This window comes from Zootoca vivipara, chromosome 15 (genome assembly GCF_963506605.1).
Source record: "Zootoca vivipara chromosome 15, rZooViv1.1, whole genome shotgun sequence".
NCBI classification, from domain to species: domain Eukaryota; kingdom Metazoa; phylum Chordata; class Lepidosauria; order Squamata; family Lacertidae; genus Zootoca; species Zootoca vivipara.
Window position 1 is genome coordinate 36,416,114 of NC_083290.1, and position 27,916 is coordinate 36,444,029.

The 27,916-nt window shown below is 45.1% G+C and overlaps 1 protein-coding gene across 1 annotated transcript; it reads left to right on the forward strand.

Moving 5' to 3' along the window:
- On the forward strand, positions 1-27,916 carry SLC18A1 (solute carrier family 18 member A1). Its single transcript, XM_060268528.1, has 16 exons — positions 1-220; positions 3,902-4,095; positions 5,130-5,496; positions 8,231-8,289; positions 9,426-9,509; positions 10,741-10,833; positions 12,264-12,353; positions 13,210-13,253; positions 13,350-13,410; positions 14,672-14,767; positions 20,341-20,419; positions 20,899-20,950; positions 22,104-22,167; positions 25,364-25,483; positions 25,969-26,102; positions 27,199-27,916. The coding sequence occupies exons 2-16, from the start codon at positions 3,957-3,959 to the stop codon at positions 27,310-27,312; spliced, it is 1,596 nt and encodes a 531-aa protein (XP_060124511.1). The 5' UTR covers positions 1-220; positions 3,902-3,956; the 3' UTR covers positions 27,313-27,916.

Below are 27,916 nucleotides of genomic sequence, written 5' to 3' on the forward strand. Positions count from 1 at the left end.
CCTTTCCAGTCCACACCCTGTTCCCCAGCCTCTGACGCAAAAGCAGCTGACAGATTGAATGGAGCATATTTGAACTTCCATTTGCATCTTCCTGGACAAGGGATCCTCATATCCTCCCCAGATAAAAGGCTTTAATAAATTTACCAGGAAGGACACTTTCAAAGCACTGTGCCGCCTTCAGCACCACAGAGAGGAGTGGACTGTGATGCACTCGGCAATGGTAAGAAAAAGGACTCTCCATTTCTTACTTCTGGGCAACAAGTTGGAGACTGACGCAGGGAACTAGAGTTTCAAATCCTATCTTTGATAGCAGGAAAGACAAGATGATTTAGACTGTAATCTGAAACTTGATTACTAATGATTAAGCCCCACTGAATTCAGTGAGAAGGACCTCTTGACATAAAATGACTAGAAAGTTACATGCTAAGATACATGCTATTTGGATAATCATATGGTTCCTGAAACCGGAACACTGTTTTCATTGATTTTTTTTTTAAATATACAGGTAGTTTAGATGCACTGGTCCATTAGAAAAAGAACCTAAAAGATACAATAGACTACCAAAATGTCACAGAAATATCAGGCAAGGATGTGAGTTCTCCTGGACTCTTCTTCGTACTCGATGTTAATCAAAACAAGGTGCAATGGGAGGAAAAAGTAGAACATGATGTTAAAGCCCCAAAGGCTACAGTTTATTAAAGTTTATGATGGAGTTCAGGAGGAATTGTGCAGATTTAATTACATTTGACTCTGCTAGGTGCTAAAGAGATTTCAGAGTCACTTCCAGACAACCTGTTTATTGAGCATTGATCCTGGATTATTTGCACACAAAAAATCTGTGAGTTTTATGACAATGGCTATTTATTGAGCATTCATTCTAATTTGTTTGTGGGGGAGGTTATCTGATGCCATATCAAGCAATTATTATCCCACATCTTCCTGTCACTTTCCTTACTGCATAAAGTCTGATTTATGTGTGTATGTGAAAGTGGGTTTGTTGCACAACAGTGCCAAATCAATTTTAATTTTGCAACCTGAATTTCCTGATGTGCAACTGAACCCTAACAGCAAAATAGCAACTGTCCAAAAATGAGTATGAAAGCATCCCATGTTGCATTGAAGGCTACCAGGACAAAGCAGCAATAATAAGTATCCACTTGTTATTTTTTTAAATATGAAATAAAGCAATGAGGTTTTGCCCCTTTTCATAAGACTGTAATCAGTTTGAAGCAATAGGTGGGCATCTTTGACAGATAAATTGAACAGGGGATAAAAATAGCTGGTGTTTGGATATTAAAAAGTTCTGTTGTGTTGATTGACGAAGCCTAAAAAGGAGGATACTCTGAACATGAAAAATGGCTGTGGATAATACAATGAAATAGGAATACGTGCACAGCTACAAAAACAAAGGTTCACTGGGAATGCACCTCATCCCCCTGGAAAATAAGGAATATCCATGTTAATGGTCTTTTAACTTTTATAGACTTGTTATAATTTCTATGCTATTATAAGTCTGAAATGTATTACTGATGTCTCTCCCCGCCCCCTTGCCTCTGCTTTCATGCCTGTATTCTGTGATGATTTTGTTCTAAGCTTGATTTTCCATTTTAATGTAAAAATATATTAAAAATCTACCTACCTATCGAGAAAGACAGGGAAAAAATGATAAACAGGGTTTTTTTTAATTCCCCTAGTTCATTGGGCTATGGAGAGTAGCACTGGAACCATTTACTTTCAAAAAGCTTTCAGTTAAAGCAGGGTTTTGGGGTGTACACCCGCTACCCAACAGGCAATACCTTTGTCTGGTTTTGTTTTCCCATGTCTACTACTACCGGTGCCATTTTTCTTTTTCTTTTTTTTCTGTCTGGGCTTTCTTTCTCCCCAGCCATCACAGCCAACTCCTTGATTATATCCCCCCCCCACTTCAACAGACAATTCAGTGCCATTTTAATACCCATTGGATGGAAAAGTACTGGGAATGGGGTGCATTCTGCCCATGAAAACATTCACAAAACTTGGTTTTGCCTTTGAGTTCCCTTCCTGGGACTAATCTTCCCAGTGAATGTTATGTGTGAATGAGCCCAGGCTCCACCCATCACCAGCTACTGACTACCACATCCTCTGGCCCGCAGTCCCAATTGCCCATCCATTGTATCATGTGACCCTTGATGGCAAAAGGGATGCCTAGCCCTGGATTACAGCCTTGCTGGTGCAATGTGAACAACAGGTTAAATTGCACAGTGCTTGGTCTCATGTCTTGAGGAGCACATCCCCGTCTGGAGGCTCTGAGATAAGGGTGCCAGGTGCACTGGGTTGCCATAGCAACGCCAGCGACGTTGAGTGCATGGCTTGCTGAGCCATTTCCCCTCCCATTAGTTCAGGAAATACGTCTGTGCACAGAGAGATGGGTGTAATAGTCTCTTTCATCATGTCCTGAGGCTGCCCTGTTTGTGTGTCATGGTCTGACTCTGAATCTGTGAGAGTCAGGGAAAGAAGCTGTGGGTTTCATACAGCAGCGTTAGCTAGCATGTTGATAGCATTAGCAGATCTATCTGTTACTATTGGGTTGGATTCAGTCTGACCCCTGTGTTTTCCTCCCTCGTGGTTTTGATTTATGGACTACTTAAAATGAGGCTGCATTTTAAATATTAAAATTGTATTTTAATCTGTATTTTAATTAATTGTTTTCTTTTCTTTTTTGTCTTATTGCAATTTTATTAGTGTTAGCCGCCCTGAGCCCTGTTTTGACTGGGGAGGGCAGGGTATAAATAAATAAATTATTATTATTATTATTATTATCATCATCATCATCATCATCGTCATCGTCATCATCATCATCAACATCATCTATCTTTACTTAGAAGACCAGGAGAACTGGATGTAGTAGATAGAAAGTAGTGTTTAGCTTTGTCTTGAGTCTGGAGCCAATAAACACTTTGAAACTTTGAAGCTCAGGACTGGGGGCTGAAGGTAGCCCCTCCAGTCCTTTATATCTGGTCCTTTCCCCAGGCCACACACCCCTCTCTGCCCCTGCTATGCACCTTTCTTGACATGTTTGCCTGGCTGGAAGGTGTCCTCTGATAAGACTACTTGATAGCCTCGATGCAGAATGGGACTCTCTGCATGTAAAGCATGTGTGTGTGTGTGTGTGTGTGTGTGTGTGTGTGTGTGTGTGTGTGTAGAAACCAGTCTATTGCATGAAGGTAATGTTCGTTTCCATTGCTCCGCCCATTTTTACCCCAGAAGCTAGCTCAGGAGGAAATGTGGCCCTCAGGTTGAAAAAGGTTTCCTAGCGTTTACGCTTTGAAATCAATGCGACTTAGTCCGACACTCTTTTTATGGACTCTTACATTTGCAAATAAAGGTAAAGGTAAAGGGGCCCCTGACCATCAGGTCCAGTCGTGTCCGACTCTGGGGTTGTGGCGCTCATCTCGCTCTATAGGCCGAGGGAGCCGGCGTTTGTCCACAGACAGCTTCCGGGTCATGTGGCCAGCATGACAAAGCTGCTTCTGGCGAACCAGAGCAGCGCACGGAAACGCCGTTTACCTTCCCGCCGGAGCGGTCCCTATTTATCTACTTGCACTTTGATGTGCTTTCGAACTGCTAGGTGGGCAGGAGCTGGGACCGAGCAACGGGAGCTCACCCCGTTGCAGGGATTCGAACCGCCAACCTTCTGATCAGCAAGCCCTAGATTCTGTGGTTTAACCCACAGCGCCACCTGGGTCCCTATATTTGCAAATAACCACCCCAAATTGAAAGATGAATAAATATGAGCATGGAAACCAGTTACACAGCAAGTGCTTTTTGAGCACTAGAAACTTATCCTCCTGGTTGGTCTTCTGAAGCTGAAGCGTTTGGATAGAGGTTTTGCAACATTTCTCTCCCCCCCCCCCTCTTACAGCTACCTGGGGACTGAGAGCCCTGAGAAGCAGGCGAAGAAGTGCACCTTGAAGCTGATGGCGCTGCTTTCCCCAAGGTTGGCAATGGATTGTGCCCCGTGGAGCTGGTTAAAGGAGGGGAGGGAATCCCGGAAGTTAGTGCTGCTGGTTGTGTTTGTTGCCCTGCTGGTTGACAACATGCTGCTGACAGTTGTGGGTAGGTTCCACATTGCTTTGTCTTCTCTCTCCTCTGAGCTGTGTTAATGCTAACAGACAGGTCTGGATCCAGGCCAGTATCTTGCAGCTGACCGCCTCCAGTAATCTCCCTCCCAAAACGAGGCCAGTGAGCTCACTGGGCGTCACTCCTGCAGTCAGTTGGATGGCACCATTTAAATTGCCCACTTTTATCTCTGGCCCTGTGCACCACTGGCAAGTGACCCTTGAGTGGTTGCCTAGAATCGCAGAGTTGGAAGGGACCCTGCGGGTCATCTAGTCCAACCCCCTGCAATGCAGGAATCTCAATAAGCGGTCCTCATTCCATTTGAAACCACACCGTACCCTGCTTAGCTTTGCAAATGCGCTAGTAGTTTTATTGCTGAACCACACTGGGAGGTGAATGTGGTCACCCACCCATCCCTTAGGGCCACAATAGAAGCATGTCTGCTTCCTATCAAACAGTCCTCTGGTTATTATATAACAATAATAATAATAATAATAATAATAATAATAATAATAATAATAATAATAGTTGTTGTTGTTGTTATATTGAGACTTTCTCATTAGGTTTGATTCAAGGAAGCTTACAACACTTAAAAACAACATTATAAAATACAAAGTAATAGAAACAAACTAGTTAAAAACAAGAGTTAAAATACATCCAAACACAGATTAGAATCGACGTTAAAATGCAGTTTGCCCTGGCAGTGAGCCTGGTCATTAGCACCACCTGCACCTTAGTTTTCAGATGCCTGAATAGAAAGGTATTAATTTGCCAATGGGAGAATAACAAAGAGAGAGCCCACCTAGTCTCTCTTGGAAGGGAATTCTGCAATATGAGAGCAGCCCCAGGAAAGGCTCTCTCTCGGGTCATCACTAGCCATGGTTCTGATGTTGATGGGACCGAGAGAAGAGTTGAATGGGACATCTCTTTAGGAGGAGCTTGCTTCATGCCTGTCTTCTTATCCGGCTGCTCTGCTTTGTGTCTTGCCCATAGAAGTGCAATATCTAACCTCTCAACGGACTTCCTTTCAGTGCCGATCATTCCTTCCTTCCTGTTTGCCACCTACAAAAGCGCAAACCACTCTTCTCTTCAGACCACAGCGATGACGACTGCTGCCCTCTCCTCGACAGCTCCCTATGGTTCAGGGCTCTCTCGATATGACAGAACCACAGTGTTCACCTTGGACTCTCATGCTCGTCCCCCTGTGGTCCACGCAAACGAGACCCAAGACAGAGATCTTGTCCCTCACCTTCCCACGACCACTTTGCCGCCAAGTAACGGTTGTACAGATGGGGTGGACTTTCTGTCCAATGAGAACGTTCGCATTGGATTGCTCTTTGCCTCGAAAGCCACGGTGCAGCTCTTAGTCAACCCATTTGTGGGACCTTTAACCAACAGGTATGCCCATTAAAAAACAAAACAAAAGGTGTTATTTCCCTTACTTTCATGTATGCAAGGAACCACAGACAGCAGCTCCCTGTCACCAACAGAATTGCAAAGGTGCCAAGGAAACTATAGCATTGAGGGCTGAGGGAGTTACTTTACACCCTGATCTGAGAGATGCCTCAGCAAAGTGTCCTTTGTGATGCCCCTCTAAATTTTCTGGGCTCCTGGCTTTTGGTTTACTTGGTGGCGGGGGGAGTAGTGGGGTGCTATGAGCTGCTACTTTAAATTTTCCACCGTGCCCTGAAGCATGCAACATTGTGGTGCATGCTGACAAAGCATCAGTCCGGGCTCCATTTTAATTTTCTGCAATATCATAGAGTGGCACTATGCTGGGCATTTTGGGGCTTGGTGGGAAATATTCAGTGGTGCCTATTGCCTCATCTAAGAGAGAGACATGGCAAGTGTCAGCATTGGTGGGCTCTTTTAGGGTAGATGGAACACATGTCTCATTGTAGGTTTACTTAATACATGAATCACTTGCCACAACAAAAATTCCCAAAGCACTTTAGAAGATGGTCACACCCACAACATACATTTAAAGCAACAGCGGAGGAAGCCGCTCGGGCGCGCCTGGGGCGGCGCGCCCAGGGGCGGGGCGAGCTGCCCATAGGGGCAGGATGCTCAGTGGTGCCTCAAGGAGTCTGCCTGCCTCCTCCCACCCAGCCGCCCTACAGCTGAAGGGGAGGCAGCAGGCGGACAGTTTGGGGCAGCGTGGAACCTGCGGGCCCCCAAGCCACCGCATCACTCCCAGGTGAGAAGCGTGGCTCGGGCATGCTGCAGGCCCCACGGTGAGTGCTGCCGGGCATCTTGTCAGTGGTGACACCCGGAGCCGCCCGCCCCCACCGCACCCCTTCCTTCCCCCCTGATTTAAAGCACATGTATTATTATTATTATTATTATTATTATTATTATTAATTGAAGTTACCTAGAACAATATATTGTTTACAATTCACAGTAAATTGAAGAGCTATTCTGATTATTTTATTGCCTCAGAGTTCTTTTCTTTCTTTAAAAAAAATATTTATGGATTTTAACTACTTATATCATTATTATTACTATCATTACTATTATATTATTATTTAATTTCCCCAAATACTTATGGGGATAGTAGTTTAGCCCTCACAAAGCTACATTTCCCAGGATTATGGTGTGCTTTGTGGATGCATGATGTGGGTGTGACTGCAAAATAAAAATCTGTAATGGAAATACATTAATCTATGAATGTAAGAGCCTGTTGGATCAGGCCAGTGCCCCATTTTTTGTCCAGCATCCTGGACTAGCAGCAGCCAACCAGATACTTATGGGACGCCTCCATGCAGGACCTGAACAGAAGAGTATTCTTCCCTCCTAAGTTTTCCAGGAACTGGTATTCAGAAGCATGGCTGCCTCTGACTGTGGAGACAGAGCACAGGCATCTTTATTCTCCACGAATTTGTCTAATCCTGTTTTAAAGCCCTCCAAGTTGTGGCCATCACTGCTTCCTGCAAGAGTGAATTCCATAGCCTAACTACGGTGGTACCTTGGTTCTCAATCCGTTCCAGAAGTCCGTTCCAAAACCAAGGCGCACTTTCCCATAGAAAGTGCAGTGGTACCTCGGTTTATGAACACAATTGGTTCCGGAAGTCTGTTCATAAACTGAAGCATTCACAAACTGAAGTGAACTTTCCCATTGAAAGTAATGGAAAGTGGATTAATCCGTTCCAGACGGGTCCGCAGAGTACTCAACCTGAAGCGTACTTAACCCGAAGCATGGGTGTAATTGGTTCCGGAAGTCTGTTCATAAACTGAAGCGTTCATAAACTGAAGCGAACTTTCCCATTGAAAGTAATGGAAAGTGAATTAATCCGTTCCGGATGGGTCTGCGGCGTTCGTAAACCGAAAATTCATAAACCGAGGTGTTCATAAACCGAGGTTCCACTGTAATGCAAAATGGATAAATCCATTCCAGGCTTTTAAAAACAACCCCTAAAACAGCAATTTAACATGAATTTTACTATCTAATGAGATCATGGATCCATAAAATGAAAGCAATAAACAATGTACTGCAGTTACACAATCAATCAATCAATCAGTAGCTGAACTGGTTCCACACAGTCACAAAAACAAAAGAGAGAGCTGGAAAAACAAAAACGCAAAATAAATAGCAAAAACAGACAGACCTCAGTGTAACACTCAAATCGGAAGTGTAACTCTCAAAACGGAGCATGTTCGGCTTCCAAAAAAAGTTTGCAGACCAGAACACTTACTTCCGGGTTTGCAGTGCTTGGGTTCCAAGTTGTTTGAGTACCAAGGTGTTTTGAGAACCAAGGTACCACTGTATACGCTTTGTGAAGAACTTTCTTTTGCCTGTCCTGAATCTGCCAGCAATCATCTTCATTGGATGCCTACAAGTTCTAGTGTTACGAGAGAAGGAGAAAACTCTTCTCTACCCAGTTTCCATACCATGCATCATTCTATACTATCGTGTCGCTTTTTAACTCTGCGAAAGACAAAGAGTAAAAATATCCAGTCAGTGGTGCTCCCCAACTGCTTGGTGCCAAAAGGATGACTAAGTCGGAAAGAGGTGGCCCTTCCCTGGACAAAGTATTCTGTAGACAGAACCCATTCCACAGACACACTCTCTGGTCTGGGGAATAAGTGTGTGCTTAACACTGAATGCAAACCCTTATGTCTTCTCTCCCTGCAGGATAGGATACCATATCCCCATGTTTCTTGGATTTGTCATCATGTTCCTCTCCACCCTTTGTAAGTATCCTGCACCTCATAGCTGGCCTTCAGGTTTCTTATCTACGAGATTGTGAAATTTGCCTATGAGTAAAAGTTTAATTTTTTTAAGCAAGCAGGGTGCTTTTTGTTGATATTGTTCTAGTGGGCATCCTTGTAGGAAAATTTTTTCCCCCTACTATGTGAGGAAAAGGGGGAGGAATACCTCTTTTGTGATGTTATTTGCCACCTGCAGATTTTATAAGCTTGTGTGTTAAAGCATTAATCAGGGCACCTCTTTAGTGGATTCAAAGTTTTTAAACTGGCCAATTGATGTACAGAACATTGCAACCTTTATTGTTATTATTACAAGTCAAGCCTGTAACAAAATGCTGCAGTATTTATTCTCATGCTCACCTCTTAATTGGAACAAGTGGAGGCCATCAACTCACCTGCCATGCCATCCTCCAGAATATTCCATTCTCCTCCCTGCTTCCCACCAGTCCTCATTGGGCTGTTTTATTTCTCAGTCTTCCCTTAGACATTTACATTCTTATATTTGTTTGTTGTACTTCTGCAAACCACGGCCCTCTTGTTTCTCAAGCCCTATTTTGGCTCGAATCCTGTCAGCACTCACTATCTGTGTTTGCTATTAGAGCAGGCGTGGGGAATCTTGGGCCCTCCAGGTGTTCATGAACTACAACTCCCACCATCCCTCACCTTTGTCAATGCTTGCTGGTGGTGACAGGAGTTGTAGTTCAGCGACATCTGGAGGGCTGAAGGAATAAGAGGTATTGATAACTGCTGCTGTTATAATTACATTCCTCCTTTTCAGCCTGGGATTCTCAACATAGACTACAAATAAGACACAATAGCAATAATTGAAGCAGCAATATCGTGGGGCAGGGCTGGGGAACCTCAAGCCAGGGGGTCAAATATGGTCCTCCAGGCCGGTTTGTCTGGCCCTCAGAATTTTCCCCAGATTACATGCTCTGCCCACTTTTGTCTCTGGCCCCAACCAACACAGGCACATGGCCCTTGGAATGTTGCTTTGAAGAGAATGCGGCCCTTGAGAGAATGTTCCCTGCTGCAGAGGGTTTAAAGCACTTCCCAAACATCACCCCAATAACCTGACTATGACACTGTTACAACTGGGCACATCTATTTCCTTCTCTTAGTGTTTGCTTTCTCGAGTACCTACACTTTGCTGTTCATCGCCCGAGCGCTCCAAGGCGTTGGCTCTGCCTGTTCGTCTGTTGCAGGTAAATATGTGGGCAGGCCTTACCAGCAGTGCTGCTAGGAGAGTGTCCTGGGGTGCCAGCAGACACCAGCCCAGTCCCTGGGCAGCAAGAGAGGACTCTTCATAGAGGGTGCACCATAGAGGAGGGGCTGCAGCTGTAGCTACATGCTACTGGGAGCGGGTGGCGCTGTGGTCTAAACCACTTAGCCTCTTGGGCTTGCCGATCGGAAGGCCAGCAGTTCGAATCCCCGTGATGGAGTAAACTCCCATTTCTCTGTCCCAGCTCCTGCCAACCCAGCAGTTCGAAAGCACGCCAGTGCAAGTAGATAAATAGGTACTGCTGTGGCGGGAAGGTAAATGGTGTTTCCGTGCACTCTGGTTTCCATCACGGTGTCCCGTTGCACCAGAAGCGGTTTAGTCCTGCTGGCCACATGACCTGGAAAGCTCTCTGTGGACAAATGCCAACTCCCTCGACCTGAAAGCGAGATGAGCGCCACAACCCCATAATCACCTTTGACTGGACTTAACCGTCCAGGGGTCCTTTACCTTTTCTCTTTCTTTTTACTTTAGAGGGTGCACCATAGAGGAGGGGCTGTTGCACATGCATTGTGTGGAAAGGTCTCAGGTTCTCTCCCTGGCATCTTCGGGTAGGACTAGGACCCTGTTTAAAACCCTAGAGATGCTGTTCCATTGGGGGGGAAGGGCACTGCCCCACTAACCTGTCAGCCTTCAATCAGACCCCATCTTCCTGCCATCATACCTCTGGTTGAGAGCTTCCTTCTCCTTAATCTCACAGTTGCCCTTGTAGAGCTCAGTATAGATGATGGGACAAAATTACAAAGAGCTGCCTTTGGCTCTGGCTCCACCCGCTGCTAGCTTCCTTGCTTACCGCACCCCCAATGGATGCTACTGCCCACTTGCCAGATAGTCAGATAGACCCATGACCTGACACTCTATAAGGCAGTTTCCTGTGCTCCTAAATGAGGAGCCCAGAATGGCACTCAAATCTTATTTCTTTACTACCTATCACCCTCCTTTCCTCCAAGGAGCTCAAGACGGTGTGCATTGCTCTCCTGCTTCCCTTTTTGCCCTCAAAACAATCCTGCGAGGTAGGTTAGATTGAGAGACGAGGATTGGCCCAAGGTCACACAAGGAGTTTCACAGATGAGTGGCGATTTGAACCCTGGGCCCCCAAGTTGTAGCCCAACACGCTTACCACTTCACCACAGTGGCTTTATTCTCTCTGTTTGCAGGTCTGGGGATGCTAGCAAGCGTGTACACGGATGACTACGAGAGGGGAAATGCCATGGGAATAGCCTTGGGGGGCCTGGCTTTGGGAGTGCTGGGTGAGTAATCCTTCACATCCACAGCAAACAGGTAGAAACGTCCGAACTTATGCTGGTGGATTGCCTCTCTATACTGCTTCAGTCTTTCCCCCTATTTCTAATTTGTGATGCCCACTTAGATCCAGGCAGGTTGTTTAGTTATGTCACAAAATGTATATGCTGCTTGATGGCAATAAAAACCTCAAAGCGGTTTACAGAAAGAATAAAACAATACAATCATCAGATGAAAACACACACAGGTAAAAACAACTGCAGTATTTAAACTGATAAAAAATAATAAAAATCAGCGATAAGCCAAAAGCCAGATTAAAACGCATGTCAATATTCTATTTGTCTGAACAGGCTTGCCTAAAAAAAATTGCTTTTCGCAGGTAATGAAAAGAGTCTAGTGAAGGTGCCTGCCTTATGTCAAGAGGCAGGGAGTTCCAAATCTCCATAATGCCACAGCTCTCAAGGGCTTAAACTAGCCAATTATCTCCCCACTTCCCTCTCCTCTCTGTCTCAACCACAGAATCACAGCCTGCTCACCTTACAGTACCTCCTCCTCTTCTTCCTCTTGTCTTCCCCAATTCATGCTCAAGGCTTCTTGGGGGCAGGGATATGTCTTGGGGCAGGGGCTGTATGAAACTCTGTAAGAATGTGTAAATGTGCACTGATGCCTCTGTATGAACAGTAATAGTACTGTATTAAAAAATGGGAGATCATAAAGAATAAAAATGATTTGTCCAACGCTACTAGCAACCTCTCTCCCCTCCAGCAGCGGAGGAGCTTCATGCTCCGGCACGGGGGTGGGGGTGGAGAGCAGGCAGGGGCGGGACTGGCGCGCATCCCGGGGGCGTGGCAGACCACCTGGGGTGTGTGTGGCGCCCAGTCCGGGTGGAGGGGCAGCCGCAATGGCACCCCACCAGAATCACGCTGCCGGGGGTGGTGTGCTCCCCACCCCACCCCTCTTCCTCCACCAGTGCCCTCCACCCCGTTGACGTGAACTACCTTCATTCTGAATCCTTGGAGGAATCAGGTGCTGATCCTCAGAGGCAGGAATGTGGAGCCTCGGACTTTGAAGGCCAAATGCAGCCATCCAAGCCTCGGGTCTCTCCTCAGGCCATACCAGGCACATCATCCCTGTTTCACGCCCCCTTTCAGCGGTTTTGCCTGACTGAAATGTGTTCTTGAACTCCGCTCATGCCTTTGATCTGGATGGAGGACAGAGCGCGGTGTTTGCTTCTGCATAGAAACTAGCCTACTGTACAATGCCAACATTCACATTTGCTGCTCCACCCAGCTTTGCTCTGGCTCTGCTGGCTACTGGCCACTCCAGGAATGGCATCCTTGGGGGTGAGAAGGGTTCCCCACTGCTATAAACCTCTTTCTGTTTCTATGGTTGCTTTTTCCAACACCGGCAGTGCTGATCATCACTGTTTTCCTTGCAGTCGGTGCTCCTTTTGGAAGTGTCATGTATGAATTTGTTGGGAAGTCATCTCCTTTTATGATCTTGGCATTCTTAGCTCTGTTGGACGGAGGTGAGTAGCTCTCTGAGGTGTCACGCAGTGGGGCAGTTTGGCCATTTTAGGCTCTGGACTTAATGGTCTTACGGGGCATGTGTGGGGCAAGACTTCTTTAGATGGTAATGTGTAGAACTTCAAAACTCCCTTCAAAATGTGTTGAGCCAGATGCGATGCATTTGAGGACCCCCCCCCCCCGGTGCTCATTCTGGTGAGTAGGGGCATGGATGCCCTGCCACGATGACACAACTAGTGGCAGGATCAAGACCACTGTGTGGCTGAGGCAAGACGAACTACAAACAGCCACACCATACGTTTAAAGTCCATTTAACACACAGTTAAATCACATGGCTTATTCAAAAGAATCCTGGGAACTGTAGTTTTTTAAGTGTGCTGGGAATTATAGTTCTATGAGGAGTACACTACTGGTCCCAGGATTCTTTGGGGGACGTCAAATGCTTTAAATGTCCCTTAAGTGCATGCTGTGGATGGGATCTCAGCAGGCTCCAGTCCTTTGCACATTTCCCTTGAAGTAAATATCACTAAACAAAGTGGGACTTACCGGTACGTCTGGATAAATTAGCCTAGGATTTGACCGCCCGAGCTCCAAAGCCAAATGAGAGCCGAAATCACAGCCTCACCGTACATTTAACGCCCATAACTTTCCCCCCTGCAGAGAATCTTGGAAACTGTAGTTTGATAAGCATGCTGGGAATTGTAACTCTTGTGAGGGGTAAACCACAGTCCCCAGGATTTGTGGGGAGTGAGTGGAGCAATAAATGGAAACAGAGGGAGCATCAAAACATCACCATTAAGAGCAAAGTTGAAATGACATTCCAAGAAAAGCAAGCCAGTAACGATGTTTCTGTGTTAGCTTTACAGCTTTGTATCTTACATCCATCAAAGATTTCGCCTGAGGTAGGTACAACATACACTTATTCGTTTTTTAAGTTTTTTAATTGTTTTAGAATTATTGCAAAAAATAAAATCTACCTTCTTCTGTGTGTCTTCCAGAGTACGAAAGGGACTCCGCTGTTGACCTTGTTAGGAGACCCTTACATTTTGATTGCAGCAGGTAAGTTGCCATGCCTTCCTCCTGGACATTTGGGGTCATGGATATTCATCACTGGAATTCAGCTTCTTTGGATATGAAGCTGGTGAGAGGAACATTTTTATAAACTTCAGAAAATATGTGCGCCCCTCCCAAAAACAAAACAATACCCCAAGCATCAATCAAGGGGGAGGGCAAAACAAATACATTTACCTCATGTTACAAACGCTTCAGGTTGCAGATGCTTCAGGTTACAGACTCCGCTAACCCAGAAATAGTACCTTGGGTTAAGAACTTTGCTTCAGGATGAGAACAGAAATCGTGCTCCGGCGGCAGCAGGAGGCCCCATTAGCTAAAGCGGTGTTTCAGGTTAAGAACAATTTCAGGTTAAGAACGGACCTCCGGAATGAATTAAGTTCTTAACCAGAGGTACCACTGTATTAATAAAAATAAATGAATAAAAAAGCAGCTCCCTTTTCTAAGAGCAGGACTTGTCAACATGTGGCCCTGCAGATGCTTCTGGACTAAAACTGCCACCATCTTGATCACTGGCCATGCTAGCTGGGGCTGATGGGAGTTGTAGTTCTGGAGGACTGCAGGCAGCGCCAGCCCTATCATTAGGCATGAGGAGGCAGCTGCCTCAGGCAGCAGAAGCTCTGGAACAGCAGCAGCTCCATTCTTCTCTGTTGCCACATGTCCCCCTTCTGGGTCCTCTAAGTTCTGGGTACTGAAAAGGTCCTTAGGTCTGGTGAAGAAGGTTGCCCCATCACTTTGTTGAAGTCAGATTCACCTGCCGATTCATTCACCTTCTGTACATTGAAGGGGGAGGCATTTCCCCCTTTGCGTGGGGCAGCAAAATGTCTTGGACCAGCCCTGGCTGCAGGTTAGCCACCCCTGTTTTAGTGAACCCTTGCTCCTCTGATTCTACTGCTTTTGTCGCTTTGATTCTTTCAACGAAATACATGCCAAGGGAAACAGCGGAAATGAACGAGATCTGTTGGGTTGAGAATAGGGAGGTCCCCATTTTCATTGGCGGTGGGAACTTATTTGTATTCTGATTATTTATTAGTTCATATTGCCAAAAGGGGCTTCAAAATATGCTGCTTCTGGAGCTTCTGGGATTCTCTACACCAGGCGTGGGGAAGCTGTAGCCCTCCGAAAGCTGTTGGAAACCCTTCAGCCACTGCTGGCATAGACAATGGTCAGGGATGAAGGGGGGGTTGCTTTGCCTTTTGCTTTCCTAACAAGAACGGTGACAACGCAGGTATCTCTCGTCTCCCTCCAGGCTCAATCTGCTTTGCCAACATGGGGGTTGCGATCCTCGAAGCCACTTTGCCCATTTGGATGATGCAAACCATGTGCTCCCCAGAGTGGCAACTGGGTAGGTTTCTTTTTGTATCCTTCCTGGCTATCAGTTGGCAAAAGGCCACTAGCCTTTAGCCAAAGGAGGTGGCTGATAGGTCTGAAGTAGTGGAGGACTGACTTTCAGGTGGTTGTGAGGTCTTTTGGGGGGGGATTCTCAGGTGGCAGGTGTTGGGATGGGGGTCGGATGCAGCAGCCCCCTGCCATTCCTCTTGAGCTCCCTAGCCATTCTAGGGCTAGGTGTGCCATGCATTCTGCTTTGTTAGCCTGCTGTCCTCAAGTGTGGAGGTTAGACACTCCCATCACTAGCATTGAGGTAAAAGGACTTTGTGACAACCTACTTATTTGAAAAGTCATTCTGATTTGTTTCCAGGGAGATTAGACAATGTTGGCTTTTTAATGAAAATTCGTTGTAATTTGTTTCCAGAGATATTAGATGTTGGCTATTTACCGAGCACTCGTTTTTATTCCTTTTGTGGGGAGTTAGATGCAGTTGGCTATTTAATGAGCACCTGTTTTGATTATGGGTTATCTTTTTTTTGTGTGGGGAGGTTAAACAACATTCTGTCAAAGCAAGCATTATCCCACACTTTCCTTGTCACTCTCCTTATCACAAATGCTGTGATCTTTTTGGAAATTGGTCTGCTGTGCAAGACTGGGAAGACTGATTAATTACACACCATGAATTTGCCAATGTGTGATTTAATCCCACCTGAAAATAGCTGCAGTCTGGAAGTGACCTGAGAGTCAACTTGCAGTCCACCTGGCTTCAATATATGGAGTAGATGGGGCATTATCTTCACCTTAGCTAGTAAAATGACTTGGACCTGAATGTGCATGATTTTGCATGCAACAGCCGCAACTAGGTGGGAGAGGACTTTTCCCCACATGCCTCAAACTGCAAACTTCAAGAGGAACCCACTCCACCCCCACCAACACAACCATATCAAGCAACATGGCTTTTGAAGGTGCACCTACAGATTTAAAATAGCAACAACAAAGGTATCTTCAGAGGCAAAGGGAGGGTGATTCGGTACATGACAATTGTGTGCTGCCTTAGAGACTGGATAATGAGATGAAATTGCCTACCTTTTCTGTAACCCTCCCAACTGAAATTCAATTAGGGAAGGAGGGGCCTTGGAGGGAGATGCTCTCAGCTATGCTTTCTTCCTAAATTAAATTGCTACCTAGGTGCAATAGTGCTCCCGAAAGCCACTAATCAAGTTAACAACCAGTTAGTCAGCAGGAAGCCTTGGCTAAATAAGGGCCTGTGAGCATGACCTTTCTGCTTGCTTCTAAGAACAAGCAGTGGAGCAAAGAAGGATGAGGTTGTTACAAACGAGCGACACAGAACATGTGAAACATGTGAAGAATAAAGAGGAATCATTATTCTGAAATTGAGGATAAGATCTATTAGTGCAGAGATGGGAAGCCCTCCAGATGTTGCTAGACTACCATTATTCCTGATCACTGCTGCCTGGGACTGATAGGAGATGGAATCTGACTACATATGGAAGGCTGCGGATTCCCCATCTCTGCATTAGTGGCAAAGATCCCACTGCTCTCTTTGCAGGGCAGTTGTCTTGTTTGGACCATGAACAGGAGACTATACAGAACAATGGACATCCGGGTACCATGAGATTGGTATTGCAGGACCTTGGATAGCTCCAAGGTGACAACTTGCTCCATAAAGGCTGGAGCTGGAGTTGTTTGGGATTTTTTTTAATCCTTTCTTGCCAGCCTATCCCCCCAGACTCCTACCCCTTCATGAACAGTGGAGAACCTTATAGTCCTCTGCCCTGGAGCCTAGCACTTTGTCAACTCTCAATCACTTCCCATCATGTGTGAAATACATGTACCGTGTTTCTCATATTATAAGACATGTCTTATATTTATTTTTTCCTCAAAAAAACACACTATGGCTTATTTTCAAGGGATGTCTTATTTTTTTCCTCCTCCTCCTGCCGCGGCCGGCATTGCTGCTGCGCCTATCACTATGTCTTATTTTCGGGGTATGGCTTATATTCCTTGAATGCTTAAAAATCCTGCTATGGCTTATTTTATGGGTATGTCTTAAAATATGAGAAACAGGGTACACACTAGCTGTGCTACAGGCAGACAGGTTCAAATCCCTGCTTGTCATAGTTGCCCACTGTGTGATCCTGGGCCAGTCATTGAGTTGTATCCAATGTTAGCCCTACTCAGAGTAGACCTATTGAAATCAATAGACCTAAGTGTTGGTTATCATTGAACCCATGTATGTATGCCACCTTGAGCTCCTTGTAGAAAAAAAGTGATATATGAATACAATAAATAAATAAATAAATAAATAAATAAGGGCAATAAAATAATAAAGAGCCCCAGCTCATATGGAGGAACATTTGAGGGAGTTGGGCATGTTTAGCCTGAAAAAGAGGAGACTGAGAGTAGAGAGGAGAGCCATCTTCAAACATCTTAAGGGCTTTACATGGAAGATGAAGCAAGCTTGTTTTCTTCTGCTCTGGACTGTAAGACTCGAATTAATGGATTCAAGTTACAAGAAAGAAAAGTCTGACTAAATTTTAAGAGTAGCTTTCTGGTGGTAAGAGATGTTTGACAGTGGAATGGGCTCCCCCAGGAGGTAGTGGACTCTCCTTCCTTGGAGGTTTTAAAGCAGAGGTTGGATGGCCATTTGTCTTGGATGCTTTAGTTGAGATTCCTGCATTGCAGTGGGTTGGACTAGATGGTCCCTGGGGTCCCTTGCAACTCTACAATTCTATGATTCTATGAGTACAATGGATCCTTAAGCCTGATTAATTAAACGTGGTTCTAGTCCAGTAGATAAAACCTAACAATGAGGAAGTAGATTGTAACAGCTGTAACAGTACGAGGGTGGCGCTGTGGTGTAAACCACCGAGCCTCTTGGGCTTGGCGAACAGAAGGTTGGCGGTTTGAATCCATGTAACCGTGGTGAGCTCCCATTGCTCTGTCCCAGCTCCTGCCAACCTAGCAGTTTGAAAGCACACCAGTCCAAGTAGATAAATAGGTACCGCTGCGGTGGGAAGGTAAATGGCATTTCTGTGCGCTCTGGTTCCCATAATGGTGTTCCGTTGCACCAGAAACGGTTTAATCAAGCGTGTCTGTGGACAAACGCCGGCTCCCTCAGCCTGAAAGTGAGATGAGTGCCACACCCCACAGTCTCCTTTGACTGGACTTGACAGTCCAGGGGTCCTTTACCTTTTTACCTTTTTAAGAGTAAAGAGCACTCAGATGCCAACATCCAGGCAGGAATCCAGAATGAATAAGTAAAAAGAACCTAGTTAACAAGTGAAGGGAGTGCTGTTGCACTCGGGTTGCATTTGTGGTCTTTGCAGCAACATCTGGTTGGCCCAGGCATTCCCAACCAGTGGCCCTCCAGATGTTTTGGCCTACAACTCCCACGATCCCTAGCTACCAGGACCAGTGGTCAGGGATGATGGGAATTGTAGTCCAAAACATCTGGAGGGCTGAAGGTTGGGGGTGCCTGGGTTGGCCACTGTCAGAGCAGGATGCTGGACTATATGGGCCTTTGACCTGGTTTGTCTTACGTCCTTAAGGCTGGCAAATGACATCATCATCATTTTGAGTATTTTTGAACTATTGGCACAGGGAATTTTTCAATTATTGCTTTTATTTGCCTAACCTGGTGTTTCACAAGCAGAAAAGCACGGATTTTCCCAGCGCACCGGCAAGATAAACAAAAGGGAAAGGCAGAGGAAATTAAACACAAATGGCTGGGTTTCAATAAGGATGCTGTGACATATCCAGGCAAACAGAGGCGCCTGCGACACATTTGTAAGCCGGAGGAGAGTAAATTAAAGCTAAACAACTGCCAACAGACAGCCTGTCAAATATTTGATTTGGATTTAATTATAACTGCAGATCAAATTGCTGTTCTCTTGGTCCAGAGCATGAGGCTGGAGTGAGGGAGGAAATGGGTTGGTTTAATATGGGCTAGTTTGAAAAAGGGGACCCAGGTGGCGCTGTGGTTAAACCACTGAGCCTAGGGCTTGCTGATCAGAAGGTCGGTGGTGAGCTCCCGTTGCTTGGTCCCAGCTCCTGCCAACCTAGCAGTTCGAAAGCACGTCAAAATGCAAGTAGATGAATAGGAACCGCTACAGCGGGAAGGTAAATGGCATTTCCATGTGCTGCTCTGGTTCGCCAGAAGTGGCTTTGTCATGCTGGCCACATGACCTGGAAGCTATACGCCGGCTCCCTTGGCCAATAATGCAAGATGCGTGCACAACCCCTAAGTCGGTCACGACTGGACCTAATGGTCAGGGGTCCCTTTACCTTTACCTTTTAGTTTGAAAAAATGGTCTGTCATGGAACTTGCTTTGAATGCAACTTAGTTATGTAATATCTATGATGCCCAGGGTGGGTCAGAGAGATAAGAGTACATCTCAGACAAGATTTTGCAAATGATCAAAGGAGCTTGGGGTAAGATTACCCCATTACACCTTCAAAAAAAGGAGACATAGGAGTCTCACCCCAAATGGGCTCTGAAGATGTTGTTTGACTACAACTCCCATCATCCCCGATAACTGCCTATGCTGGGTGGAGCTGGTGCGGGTTATAGTTCAACAACATTCAGGGAGCCAGTAGTGGGGAAGTCTAGTTAAGGCAATGATACCCAGTCTGATTCCCACCTTTCACCACAATTGGCAACATGGAATCTAGTTTTTTTTATTGTACATGCCTCTCTTTCTCCCCTTAAGAGTACTTAGGAATAGCCTTACTGGATGGCTCATGTGGTTTCCAGTTGTGGCTATTCAAATGCTATTCAGACTGGGCAATCCAGTCAGATGGACAGAGTACAAATACATTATTATTATTATTATTATTATTATTATTATTATTATTATTATTGAAATCCCACAAGCAGAGCTTGATGGCCACGTTTAGGGGAAGGTCTCCTAATAGTTGGGAATCTCTCTGTGTTTGTGAAAGAGATACCCACCAGAGTTTTGAGAACATCATACCTGTGCAGTTTGGAGAGGAAGTGGATAATAATAATAATAATGATAAATGCTATTATTTTTATACCCCGCCCATCTGGCTGGGTTTCCCATCTGGCAACTGGTATTCAGCCAATAACACCATTATAGCTGGAGGTTTAATTTTGTTATGGTGGCTAATACCCATTGTTAGACCAGTCCTCTGCAAATATGTTTCATCCTATTTTAAAATCTTGTCCCTCCCACCCTATATATATATATATATATATATATATATATATATATATATATATATATATATACTGTGTGTGTGTGTGTGTGTGTGTGTGTGTACATACATATATATATATATATATATATATATATATATATACACACACACACACTATATATGTATAGGGACATATCTTCAATGCATAATGCATACTTATTAGTTTAACAAGACCTATTGTCCCTGACCATTGTTAGATTGGCCTCCTGTATGTGTTCACTGCTGCATTGATGTATCTATGCAGATGACAACAGGGATTTAAGGAGAGGTCTGCGAGGTCATTCTGTCCCTTTGCAGAAAATGCCATGTGCCTTTATTTCAGTCTGGTGCTTCTCTGTTTTGCAGGGGTAGCTTTCTTGCCTGCTAGCCTGTCTTACCTCATTGGTACCAACCTCTTTGGGATGCTAGCCAACAAAATGGGGCGGTAAGTGGAGGAGCTCAAAGATTTTTGCATCCTGCAAATCTGTGAGTCACTTTTATGACCTTTGGGAAACATAGGATTTGCCTTAAAAACCTATTCATACCATTGCCCCACCCATCTCGGATGCTGGCTGGAAGTAGCTCTCCAGGCTTGGACTTTTTGCATGCCAAGTTTAATAAATGATTCCCTTTTTCATGCTGTTTTTTTTTCTAAATGAAATAACCTCAGAAATAACCTTTATTTGTAGGGCAGCAAATCCAGCTCTGTTTGTCCCCTTCTTTCCCTTTTCTGGTACCCTTTTTGAGATGTACAACCAGAACTGCACATAGTATTCCAAGTGTGGTACCATTGTAGATCTGTATAACAGCAGTATGAGATTGTCAGTTTTATTCAACCTGCTTAGCTTCAGAAAGGTTGCTGTGCCATTCAGATCATGCTCTGGGATCTCTCTCTGTCTCTCATCAATTGCCTTTTCTTTATAGGTGGCTCTGCTCACTGATTGGGATGGTGGTAGTGGGAGTCAGTCTCCTTTGCGTGAGTACACTAGTGAATCTGTATTCCATGACTGACATGCAGAGAAATCAGCTGTAATGGGGAGCCAGGCCAAGAAGCCGCAGTGCCAGCTTAACTCTGGCCATTTGTGTTATGAGTGGGACAGCAATCCTGGAAGAGGATTTGGCGGCGGCAGCCTAGTCAAGAATTTTCTGTGCTATGAAATGAAGACCGATGATCCACCAGGAAAGCGAAAATCCACTCCCCACCCACCCAAATAGTAAGGCAGTAGCCCAATTCAGACTTAGGCTTCTCTCCAATAAACAGTGGTTTGCTCAAGTGATGAATCAAAGTCATTACTCATCTCCTTCCATGCCCATCTTTATATGGATTGTCAAGCCATGGTTTTCTACTCGCCATGTCATGGCACATGAAACCAGCAGCAATCCAGGCACAGAGTCAGAAGCTGAAGACTCACCAGATAAGCAGCAGGATCGTGACTTTGAACCTGCTGCAGAAGATCAGACGGCCACTGGATCTGAGGCTGCCCAGCAGGGAACCCCTAGAAGAGCCTTCTGTACCACCAAGGCCTATAGGGCTAGGGCCAGGATTCTCCCAGGCACCTTCCCTTGAAGGGCTGGGATGGGCCATGGCTGGCTTGCTGGAACCCTGACTAGGGACACTCCAAAATAAAAAAATTCCTTCAGTAGCACCTTAAAGACCAACTAAGTTTTTATTTTGGTATGAGGTAGGGACACTCTACACTGTGATATTTTTGTTACAAGACTCCTAATCAATGTCATGCTTGGTACCCGAGTCGTCATGTTGGATTGAGATGTGTCCTCTCATTCAGTGGCGAAGCTGCATGCTCTGGAACCGGGGGAGGAGAGCAGGCGGGGGCGTGGCTGGCGCGTGGCGCATGTCCCAGGGCGTGGTGCGCCACCCACGGGGGCATGGCACCCAGCGCGGTGGGGGAATGCACAGCACATGTCCGTGGGGGGCAGCCGTAATGGTACCCCCTCCCTGATCGTGCTGGGGGTGCACCCCCACCCCCCACTAGTGCTCTCATTTCATATCCAGGTGTTGAACTCGCATATACATGCTTTTAAGTCTGTAAAGGAAATAAAAGGCAGGATACTCCTTTGGCTTTTATTGTCCTTTCCAGGCCTTACCCCCATCTCATTTCTTTCTACAGGTCCCCCTGGCTCAAAATCTTTATGGACTCATCGGGCCTAATGGTGGGGTTGGCTTTGCCCTTGGTAAGGTTTTGAAGCCGTCCACACCAAACACATAGAGCAAAAATGCATGTTGAAAAACAGCCAAACAGCTTTAGAAAGGCTGGTGGGGAAATGGCAGGCTTGAAGTTAAAATAAAAGATCCAGCTTAGCATGCCAGGAAGAAAGGTCTAGGGGCAGTATTCCCCTGGACATGTGGCTTCTCTAGATGTGTGTGGGGTAGGGTGATGACTTTTTTACAACCTCATTTCCCTGTATCATAATTTGATGAGCTTTCATTAAAGATTAGATAAAATCTTACTTTCAAAGAGATTTGATAAAAAAAAAACCTCACACGCAAAATGATTTTAAAAAAATTATTCATCAGTTTTTTGACCATTTTTGAAGTCACTGTAAGCAGATATAAAATTGAACCCAAGCTTTAGAGTCAAATATATATAAAACATTATATAGGGTCATCAAACACACAAGGGAGCTTTTTTTAGCTGCAGTAACAGTATAGACGCCGCTAGAGGACGATGCATTGCTACCTCTCCTGTAGGTTCTTTTCCCAGCATGTCCGGCAGGGTCTGCTGGCTGAGTTCTGAGGTCCCAAAAAGGGGCTTTTACCTTGCGCAGGTGTGACATTTGTATACCTTGTGTTGCTAAGAACACTCCCCATTGTGGAATGTGGTGTTGTGTCCAAATTTAATATGAAATATATATAGAATTGTTAATACAATTTTATGAAATGGTAAAACGGCATACAAAAAAAATTAAAAACGGTTTGTGCGTAACCTTTTTTAAATATACCTCATTTTAGTCATTAATAGGCAAAAGTTCATCCATTTGTGCTACAGGAAATAATTTTTGAGAAAAAAAATGAAAAAGTCATCACCCTAGTGTGGGGTTTGACACGAAGAAAGCATTGCCTCCTACAATACCCCCACATGCAATCCAAAGTGGTGCAGTCCAGGATGAGCAAACATGCACTGTCTGCAGGCCCTTGGATATTGAGGAGGGCTGGAGGAGGTCACCATTGTCCTGCTTGGACAGGGCACTTCAACCATCAAAGGGGACCCATCCTTGTTCTGGCCAGGAGCCCACCAGGTTTGGCCCTTGATTGTCCACACTCGAGATACCTCCAGACTGTCACTGTTTTGTGGGAGGGCTTTGAGTGCTTTGTGCCAATTTAGGTTTGCACAATTTGACTGGATTAAAGCGCTTGTGCAACAAATCTACTTTTTAAAAGAACTGGCGTTTGAAAAGTGGCAGGGAGGTGCATTAAAATGTGTGGAATGAAAGAATAATGCTAAATAAAGACTGAACATAGTCTAACCTCTGCATTAGCTTCGTGCAAGCCAATCAGTGTTCCAGCAGGCTGTTCTTACGTTGTGAAATGAGGATGGTTGTTCAATAAATAGTTTGCCTCAGGAAGTCCTTGGAATAAGAGGGGTCATAAATATGGATGAGAGAGGGCCCTTGACCCTTTATATTCTGCAGCAGCAGGAGCTGAGCGAGCCTAGAGAAACTGTTGCCTTTTTAGTGGTGATAACTGCAGACAGTAGAGACTTCTACTCTAGAAGGGAGAAGCAAGCTGAAAGGAACAGGTACTGCAGGAATGGAAGAGTTCCCTGCATTTCATCCTGAGCAACTTGAATTCCCAGGATTTGCCTTTTATAATAGGGCTCATTACCTTGTGAAATTTGAATACTGGAGATGAATGATATTTTTGTAATACATGTTTACAAATATATCCCCTGAACTGTGGGTCAGGGGGACTTCAAAATCAGGGCAAAAATTTGACCCATTTTGGATTGGGACTCCGAAATCAGTAAAAATATTGCAGTCTTTGGCTGGATCTACACAGATAAAGAAAATGCTACAGAAAAACATGTCATACAAACTCTTAACGACAGATGACTGCTCTACAATGCCTTCTGCTGTCACTTGTTTATAACGCAGTTATAACAATATACCGCATTTTTGCGTATATAAGACTAGGTTTTTCCCCCTAAAAAAGAATGTCAAAAATTAGGGGGCGTTTAATACTCTGCGCCATCTCCCCCCATTTTCTTAAATCTGCTGGAACCCTACAAAGCTCCTGCTTGCCCAACCATCTACAAATCTCAAATTTCCCCTCCACTCTAACCCAGATTATCCTGAAAGCATACTCTGTAACCTGAGAAGGGAAACCTCAGCGGACTATATTGTCACTTCGCTATCAGTATAACAGAAATATGTTCCTTTGATGGACACCTGGCCTTCTGCATCTCAGCTTTGTGTTCATCCTCAGCCTGCACTGCAGAGACAGGGTGACTGCAACATTAGGATTGTTGTTGTTGTTTAGTCGTTTAGTCGTGTCCGACTCTTTGTGACCCCATGGACCATAGCACGGCAGGCACTCCTGTCTTGCACTGCCTCCCACAATTTGGTCAAACTCATGTCAAACAAACAAACAAACAAACAAACTGTGCATGCTGGACCAGGAAACACATTCTAGTTTAGTTGACTTCTTGCATCTGACTCACAAGTGAGGAGCTTAAGGGTAGTCAAGAGATGGGTTATTCAGAGTTGCCATTTCAGGTTTTTGTGATGGGTCAGGGTCAGAGATTTGGGGTTGTATCGAATGTTAGTCATACACAGAGTAGACCCACTGAAATTCATGGACCTAAATTTGTCGTCCTCATTTATTTCTCAGTACTCTGAGTATGACTAATACAAGCCTTTGCCTCTATGTGCCAGGGAAAATTCCCAGGGTGATTTGAAAGGTCTGCTTGGAATATATCTTCAAGACTGAATTGCATAAATGTAGTGTGTTAAGAAAATGGGGGAAGCAATGTATTTTGGGGTCATTTGTTGCAGTTATTTCATAACCACCATATCTACCAAAGAATAAATGTTAAGTGGAGATATTTTTATCACAATGTTTCACAGGAATTCATTAATAAAATCAGTGCTTTTTTCGGGGGGGGGGAACACAGGGGTATGCATACCCCTAAACATTTTGTGAATCTTTGTTACTTTTGTCCATTTACTGTATTTATTCTTCCCAATTTGAACTATAAAATGGTGATGTTCAATATTTTTTAGAAAAAAAGCACTGAATATAATATATATAATATAATATAATTAATAATATAATATAATATTTCAGAACAATAATCAAATGTGGTTTGAAACCTGGGCAAGGGTTAAATACTACATCTCATTGCATCCCCCCCTTTTGTTCTGGAAATAGGTATGGTGGATTCTTCAATGATGCCGATCATGGGATATTTGGTTGACCTTCGCCACACCTCTGTCTACGGCAGTGTCTATGCCATTGCTGACGTGGCCTTCTGCATGGGCTTTGCTTTTGGTATGGATGAGTACTCAGCCGCCCTGTGGTTTCTTTGCCTATCGGTTGCGCCCATGTGCTGTTCATTTCTAGCTTTTAAATATTTACTCCAACCAATACAGCATGCTGGCTTACGACTGCTCCGATAGCATCATGAACACAAACCATCAAGAATGTGCGACAGAAAAGGACATCTGGAGGGGTCCTCAGGCTGCAGTAGTACATTTGGCTGTTCTTCTAATTTCAACTGTAATTTGCCAAAACAAAAAGTCACCTCAGAGCATCTGTTGTGTCCCTTGCCCAACCTTAAAACAGATGCAAGCTGTGATTTGTAAAGTTTTCTCACCCCGGCTCCCAATCAGCCCACTGTCTCTGAACGTTCCACAGCTTTTGAAGGATGCTGAATGCTAGAAACAGAATTTACTGCACAGCCTGGATGCACTTAGCTCGCTGAATTAACTAAGCATGTCAGCGAAAAGTATTTTGATCCTATTTTTTGCTTGCAGGTCCCTCTATAGGAGGCGCTCTTGTCCGAGCCATTGGCTTTGCCTGGCTGATGGTCATCATTGGCGGGATCAACCTCGCATATGCCCCTCTCTGCTGGTTCCTACGGAGCCCACCAGCTAAGGAGGAGAAGATTGTAAGTTTACCCCCAAGGGAGTCATCTGACCGAATCCAAAGGGTTCCTAGTCTTCTTGTTTATTTATGTAAAACATTTTGGACCCCACCTTTCCGTAATGTGTCCAAGGTGCCTACCAGCATCTGAAACCAATAAACCAAAAGTAATATCAAAAGGGGGGTAATGCCAAGAGGTGGAGTCTAAATGTAAGCAGCTAAAATGAAAGAGAAGCACACTCTGGCCTGTGCCATTAACCAGGGGAGCAAAGAGCATTGGGAGACTGCTGCTGGATCATAGCTGCCAAGTTCCGGATTGAAAAATCCGGGACCAGCAGCGATGCGTAGAAGCGACTTCTGGACATGCGTAGAAGCGACTTCTGGCGCTGCGGACATTTTGGAAATGGGCAGAGCGGCACCGGAAGTCGCTTCTACGCACTTCCGGACATGCGTAGAAGCGACTTCCGATGCCCATACATGAGCAGAGCGGCACCAGAAACATGGCCACCGGCAGGAGCTGCTTTCCAGGGGATTTACTAGGGCAGGGGATCTCAGTGTGTCGTTCACTGAGACAGGTGGACAACGGGACCTTTGAGCACAATTCAAAGTGTTGGTGCTGACTTTAAAGCCCTAAATGGCCTCAGTCCAGTATACCTGAAGGAGCGTTTCCACCCCATCGTTCTGCCCGGACACTGAGGTCCAGTGCCAAGGGCCTTCTGGCAGTTCCCCCATTGTGAGAAGCCAAGTTACAGGGAACCAGGCAGAGGGCCTTCTCGGTAGTGGCGCCCGCCCTGTGGAATGCCCTCCCATCAGATGTCAAAGAGAAATACAACTACCAGACTCTTAGAAGACATCTGAAGGCAGCCCTGTTTAGGGAGGCTTTTAATGTTTAATCGATTATTTTATTTTATTTTTCTGTTGGAAGCCGCCCAGAGTGGCTGGGGAAACCCAGCCAGATGGGCGGGGTATAAATAATAAATTATTATACTATTATTATTGAGACCTTTCCCCCTGAAGGGCTGAGCCAGTGCAAAAGACCTGGCATTCAAGATCCCTTGGCCGGCACCTTACAATGTGTCTGATATTTTTTGTCCTCTCTCCCCCTCCCCCCACTTACAAAGGCAATTCTGAGCCAAGAATGCCCCATGCAGACCAGAAGCTACACCACACAGAAGGCCCTCCAGGAGTTCCCACTCACAGACAGCAGTGAGGAAGAAGCTGAGACTGAAGAATAGGAGCTGAGAAAGATGAGCAGAACAGAGACTCAATCAACGGCTGCGTTGTCAAGTCAGTGCAGCCCCCTGGGATCCTCAAGTGCAGTACTCTAAGGGGTCTCTCTGGGATGTACTACAATAAATGGCGGAGGATGACATTAGAATGCAGGCATGGGCCCTGCAACAGAATGCTGCGCATGGGGTATTCCCTGCTCAGGATTCCAGCTCCTCCGTTCCATTCCTTCTCCCTGTGGCTTGCCAGCTGGATTCCACCTTCATTCTACAGCCACTGAGCAAGTTGAGTCCTCACCAACTGTTCTTGGGTCTCTTCACCCCAAGATTCTCTCATACTTCTGCAAACTTTGAAGTTTCCCAATGCTTGCTGATGCTTCTTTCTTGCACATAGGTGGTACCATTTTGGCAACAAAAGCAATGGCACCTCTACTCTGAACGCTGGAAATAGAGGAAATATCAATTTATGTGCAGTGTGTAGGAAAATTTGCTTTGAAACACTTCCCACTTGCTATTTGAAACAAACAGATGCTACCCAGTGGCCATTCTCTGCTATTCATCTAAATATTGTTTGCTGTCTTATTATTGAGTGATTAAAGCTATTTGACTTCTT